The 7,105-nt window shown below is 30.1% G+C and overlaps 1 protein-coding gene across 1 annotated transcript; it reads left to right on the top strand.

Moving 5' to 3' along the window:
* Window positions 1-800: 800 nt before the first annotated feature.
* On the top strand, window positions 801-6,622 carry LOC119675760 (ribosome-binding protein 1-like). The gene is made up of 4 exons (XM_038086966.1): window positions 801-2,825; window positions 5,358-5,459; window positions 5,567-6,098; window positions 6,606-6,622. Exons 1-4 carry the CDS (start codon window positions 822-824, stop codon window positions 6,620-6,622), a joined length of 2,655 nt encoding a protein of 884 aa, XP_037942894.1. The 5' UTR covers window positions 801-821.
* The last annotated feature ends 483 nt before the right edge of the window (window positions 6,623-7,105 follow it).

The following is a 7,105-nucleotide window of genomic DNA, read 5'->3' as shown; positions in this document are numbered from 1 at the left end:
TCTGTTATCTCTCTCTACTAAGGAGAAATGTTACTTTTTCATTTCAATTAGGACTATAATAAATCACTTAGTTAATAAAAAAAAAACTGATCAATTAAGACTGAAAATGTAGATATTTGCAGATTATAAGAGTTTGACGTCATTCCTTAAGATTTAAATGACTTGAAGTAACTCCAATTATGTAAATATTAATATAAATAATTATAATATTTATACATATATTATAAATATTAACACCGATAAAAATTTAATAGCAGAAAATAAATTATTAAAACAATTACTCTTGTTAACGTTCTACAACCAATAACGCATTGAAGAAAACGTCGTAGATGTCATAAAGTATATATATTCTTGATCACTCGACGAGTTAAGTTCATTTAGCCTTGTTCGTCTGTCTGTTTCATCCTTAGTTTTTCTGTTGGTTTTGAGCATTTCAAATTATACTTTAGATACATGATTTTGGAGAGTGGACTATATATTATAGATGCCTTATAAACTCAACAAGGGGATACGAATTTTTTCTGTTTTTAATGAAGACATTCTGTTTAATTTTGATACAGAATGTACTTATATTCATATAAAAGAATACACAAAATTTTATGAATATCGATTTATATTTAGATATAGCATATAAACTGTCAGATAAGACACAGCTTCGACAAAGCCAAAGAAAACATCTTTACTTGCTTATTTTTAATTATAACATAATCAAAAACTCTGATATATCTCTATAATATATTAAATGTAATAAAAATTTGTATAATAAACAATATGAATTTTACTTTTTTCTTTTCAGAAATTTCTTTACAAAGCATGCAAAAATGGACATCCACATATTGACTGTTATTGCAATTGTTTTACTCGTTTCAATCCTTTTGATATTCTTTACCTTCTTCGATGTCCTTTATTCTTTATTCATGCCTTCAACGGAGGCAAAGCCAAAAGTCAAAAAAGTTCAACAACAGAAAAAGGATCAGAAACGAGAAAAGAAGCAACGTCAACGTGATCAACACAAGGATAATGTTGAACAAGATGAATCCGATGCACATTCTGAACAACCATCTGTTGAAGAAGAACCCCAGGGTCTCTCGAAATTGCATGTTGAATTTGAGCCCGAACCAGAAGTTCTTACTTTTAATGCAGAACAATCTAGCAGGCGTGCTAGTAACTCGGATAAAACAAATACTAAACCGAAATCTAAAAAAGATAAAAAACAAGTCAAATCTGGCATCTTAGTCAATAAAACTGAACCGGTTGCTGTCAAAACTCATGCAGCCATAGAGGAGCAATTGAATAACTTTGAACAGAAACCACCAAAGGATGTACTCGAGCTTAAAAAGCAAGAGAAAAGTCAAAACAATAATATTATTAAAGAAGATAGACAAGCTGTCAAAAAGGAGAAAACTAACAAGAAGGAAAAACATATTACAGAAAAGCCGACCACTGAACAGGCAGTGGAGTCTGCACCAATTGTTGTTGCCAAAGAAGTTAAGCAACAAGAAGAAAAAACGCGTGTAGGTTCACCTAAAACCCAACAAACTGCTACAAAAATAAAGCAAACCAAGAAACAACAAAAGGAGTCTTCAGCAAATAAAGAATTACTGCTAGCATTGAATAAATTATCTGACACCGACACTATCGGTGTATCGCTTTTGATGAATCTCTTCCGTCGTGCTGAACTCAATCGCTCTGAAATACAAATATTGATTGACTACCTATTAAATAAACAACAAGATATGCCTTCGACACACTCTGAATGGTCAGATGATATATGCCAAAAACTTAAACGGCAACTTGAAGAGAAGGATCGTGCTTTGTCTGAACAGCAAGAAGCCTCCACTGGTTTGCAGGCCAAACTGCGTGAGATACGCACAGAAATCAACACAGAACGCGCTCAACTAAATGCTACAGTCAAAGCATATACTGATAAACTACAAAGCAAAGAGCAAGAGATTGCTGCACTTAATCAGGAACTACAAACTTTAAATGAAAAAGTTACACTCGAACGTCAACAATATCAGGCCAAATTGGTACAAGCAAAACAAGCTGGCTCCCAAGATTTACTTACACAATTGCAAATGATGCAAAATGAGTTGGGACATAAGGATAAAAATATTGCTGAGTTAACATGCATGGTGAATGCTTCACGTCAAGCATTCGAAGAGTTACAACAGAAAAACGATCTTATACAGCAGCAGAGCCAACAAATTATAGCATTGGAGCAGCAACGTGACGAACTTGAAGAAACCTCTAATAATCAGATTTTCGAACTTGAGAAAATAAAAACACTTGAGACCGAGAATGCCGAAAGTAAAGTAGAGATTTGTAATTTACAAAATGCTTTGGAATCTGTTAAAGCCGATTTGGCGCAGTCTAGTAAAGATCTAGAAGAAGCAAAATCAGATTTAACTGAAACACTCAATACTAAATTAAATGAAAAAGAAGTAGAAATTCAAGCCATCCAAGCTAAAAATACTGAACTGGCTCAACAGCTCAGTAGCAAAACAACTGAACAAAGCTTGGAGCAGTCTGGCTTGGAGGAGATAGTTGGTGCTTTAAAGGTAGAGTTAGCTGAAAAAGTGTCAGAGCTCAAGGGATTAAGTGCCAAAAACTCAGAATTATCACAGAAGCTTGCTAGTGCAGGCGAAAATACTCAAACTCAGCAACAACTAGTGTTGGAACTGCACAAACTTATTGAAACATTGAAGACTGATGTTGCTGGCAAAAATAAACGATTGCAGGATGCCGAGCAAAATGTATTGAAAGTTAGTAACCGCGAAAAGGAGCTGTTGCAACAGCTGAGTGAGCAGAAGGAGAAAAATAATGTAAGTAAAATTATTTTATTATTAGTTCATATGGACACAAATAAATATTATAATTAACGATCATTAAAAATTTTTATTTCGTTTACATTTCAAAATTTATCATAAGTTTTTAGTGGCACGTTCTCTTAGAAAATATTTATGCAGTTTTTCGGATTCGAAAAAATGCTTTGTTTGCAATAAAAATCTTAATAAGACAAATTATTTATTAGAAGTAACTAATTCGGATTCTGGTTAAAGCTCGTTTTAAGTTAAAGTATTGTAATACATTATTAAAAATGTGTAATATTTTTTTATATTGTATATTATTATTATTATTATTATTAAATAATAGGCTATGAATGCACCCCAACCTAAAAGATCTATTGTGCGCCTAAAGGCCCAACTTAGAGAATTCTAGCAACATTGTATATAAAAGATATAAGTAATATTTAACAATCAATTTACATTTAAGAAAAATTCAAACTATTGCTTTAGTTGTAATATGTACTGTTAAGGTTTATGCACATATTTTTATCAAGAAAATTTCAATGAAGTCTATAAAAAGTCGGATTTATTATTAAACGAACACAAATTACATTCATATAAAAAAAATAAATAATTTGATATGGTGAACATTTCGTTTATGTGAACTTCATCTCTCTAAATTAGTTTATAAGCGTGTACTGTATTACTATTACTTACAGTCTTATCAGCAATTTGTTTGGACTTAGGTTTGGCAGACCGACCTGTTTTTTCTCTTTGCTTATAAAAATGATTAAATAATATATTAAGTTAAAAACAAATACTCCTTTTTTTAATTAAAATGAAATCCTTTTATAATAAAAGAAAAACATACACCTGTTATTTGTCAACATGTTGAATTAAGATTCTTATATACATTCAAAATAAATATTTTAAATTAAAAAGTAGATGGTTGTTGAACATAAGATAATTAAAACAATAGAAGCTCATAATAATACCATATTATCCCAAAGAGACTTCAACATAATTCAGACCTCGTTCAATCGTTAAACCAATCTCTGACATACTTCAAGTTGATTGAGTGGAGATTTTCTCTTCATAATGTGCTTATAGTTACCTTTATTTTTAGTCCTCACTTTCTGGACGGAAAAAGTATGCTTGACTCGACCTATTGATATCGATAAATTTATAATCCCATTACTACTAAATCAGAAATGTCGGATGTCGTTCTCGAAAATTTGTTGACCCATTTTACCCATACCACGGCAATGTAAAGTTGGCTAAAGTTTCGCAATAATGTGTTAACGTTTTTGCAATTTGTTCGTAGAGTTATGATGAATAACTCCCGCTAAACAAATACAAAGCAATAGAAGTTCTTTTACGGTCAATGTCTCTTCAGAACTATGCAAGACGCAATATAATAATATACGAACATGCTAAATCATGACTTTGTGGACTGCGATCGAATGCCATCACGTTTCGCATATTGACCATATTTATCAAACTAAAATGTTTCTTCTTAGAGAGCATAATCACAAATTGTCAACCGAATAGCAACGTTTTAAGTAGAGCCCTTCCTCTACGGTGCATCCGTCAATCTTTTTCTTCATATCTTGAATATATCAACACTTATTGAAATTGAACGAACATCAGTGAATACAACGTAGATTAACAGCCCTCCACAGAGATGTGGATTTCCTTTTGAGACTACGGTTGCATAGCAACAAAGTTTTCAACAACAGTTCTCCACTATATATTTCCAGGGAAGAGTGACGCAAAAAAATTGTCTCAATACAATTAAGGCTAGAATATAGCAATGAGCTAAACAGTTGCTTATCACGCATAAATGCGTCAATTCGCGATATGTGCCCCAACTGTAGCTCAACTCTTCATGGCCTTGCTTCATGATCTGTTTTTCCTAATGGACCTAATTGTTGAAATAATGAATAATTTCACACTTGCTACCATTAAAGTATTCATTAAGTCTGAATACTTTAATGGTAGCTTGTCTGTCTGAGGAAATAAATATAATCAAAGATATAACCGCTCATTATCTTTTATACATAGTAGTTTGAATGCCTTTAAAACATTTTTATTAAAATATATTATACTATATGTAAATAAGTTTATTAAAAATTCTGATTACATAGGTTATTGACTTATATTATGGTGTTACAGTTTTGGCGACAAATTAAAGTTCACTGATATCGATATTTACCAGTATAAACATATGTATTTATTTGAAAACATCATACTAAGCATTTATCACAAAAACAAATTAATTTTTAATGTATAATTGTTAAATTATAATTTTATTTTTTTCATTTATTTTTAAGCTACACATGCACTTTAACTGGTAGTGGGTTCTTAATTACAACTACAAAATATTATATTGTTGTTAATATAATATAAGCACTTAGCCCAAAACTTCCAGTTTTCATGATTTTTTTTTTTTCAATAGTAGCAATTATAGTTTATATTTGTTTCGTTAATTTCTTTGCTTAAACAACAAACAAAATCAATTAATTTTTTCTCTAAGCTTTAACTAATTTACTGTATGTCTCATCTTAGGATTTGCGTATGAAAAACTGGAAGTTGGTTGAGGCTTTACAAAATGCTGAAACAACAATTAAAGACAAAAATACTATTTCAAGCGCAAATGCGAATTTAGTAGTAAGTGCATGTGCTATTATTAATAAATGAGACTATTAATTTTAATTATTAATTTCTAAAATTTTATATAAATTATTAATTAAAACTTTTTATCTTTTATTTTTCAGCAACAACAGCAACTTTTAGCTGCCACTACACAAAAACCCTCCGCCAATTCTACAGATTCTTCATCAAAGGATCAAAAACAAATACGCGAATTATTCCAACGCTTGTACCCTGAAGCTGTTAAGGCATCCGCAGCCTCAGCTCTTAGTACACCTTTCGATCAATGGATTGAACAGGTCTTAACTACGCATGTAAAACAATCAATAAGCAAAGCCAGTACCACCACAAGTAGTAGTAACAAATCCACACAGTCCAACAGCACCAACAGCAATAGCAATCACAGTAATTCTATACATAATTCACACAATAACAATCTAACAAATAGTGAATTAGGAACAGTTAATAATAACAATAATCAAAACGATAATGATAATAGTAGAATAAATAATAACAGCAGCTCAAGCAACTCAAGTAGTAGCGGTGATAGCGCAGAAGTGCAAAATTTGCATAAACAAAATGCTCAATTGAGATCACAAATCGATGAGTTAACAAAACTTGTCACAAAAACTGTAAGTCATTTGTTAAATATTATAAGTCTTATTTATAAATGCATTTATCTTAATTAATTTTATTAATATATAATGTTTATAATAACTAATCTAACATATTTAAAATGACCCTTAATCCTGAAACTTCAGGAAGTTTAAGAGTACCTTTTAAAATCTGGACCCTTATGTTAGTTTACTTTATTCTTTATTCATAAACCGATTCTCTTCAAATGCCTTCAAATGCAAATTCTTGGATCTATAAGAAACTTGAGTCATGTCATATACAGATAACTGCAAAGTTTTTATCTTTCGGATGAACTATAATGTATAACAAAATACGTAGAAGAGAACGTAATTGCTCTTCTAGCTATAGGAATATTTAATTAAATTCTTGTTATTAATTTTTTCAATTAAATTGCGGTTTTCAGACACTCCATTATGCATTTTTAAATTAAAAACAATTAACTGATTTTTTACATTTTTTAGAAAACAAAAATTTTAAAATAAATTAGTATTATAATATATTATAAATCTTTTCCAACCACTTCTTTAGTCTCTGTCTTATATTAAACATGATGTATTAAGTAAATCAGAATTATAATTTTAAAAATTTCATACTAGCACTGCTGGAAGTCTCAACTTGTATTGATTGTTTTTTTCTTAACAAATATTCTTAACTAAAAGAATGGGTTCACAGCCTGATGAAAATACGACTACTGTCTGCAAAATCTTAAATGTGTAAGATACACATATTGAAATAACTAAAACTAAAATTTATTATTGAATATTTTAAAAATTTCTTTATTATTTCTTAATTTACTGAAGAGATACTATAGAAATAATTACTAAATATTTCGAAACTAATAATTTCATGCCTTATTTAATAAAGTGCCACAGATATGGTTAGGTAAATAACACATCCGAGAGTGTATTGTCTCTAATCAACGTTCATATTTTTTTACTTCATATGTAGAATATAAAAGGAAATACAAGACTATGAAGTACTAGATTAAATATTAATCCAGAGGACCTATTGTAAACAATGAAAGACAG

The sequence above is a fragment of the Teleopsis dalmanni genome, chromosome 2, assembly GCF_002237135.1.
Source record: "Teleopsis dalmanni isolate 2A chromosome 2, ASM223713v2, whole genome shotgun sequence".
Taxonomy (NCBI): Eukaryota; Metazoa; Arthropoda; class Insecta; order Diptera; family Diopsidae; genus Teleopsis; species Teleopsis dalmanni.
The sequence above is the reverse complement of the archived record's forward strand: the minus strand, read 5'-3'. Positions and strand labels throughout refer to the sequence as shown.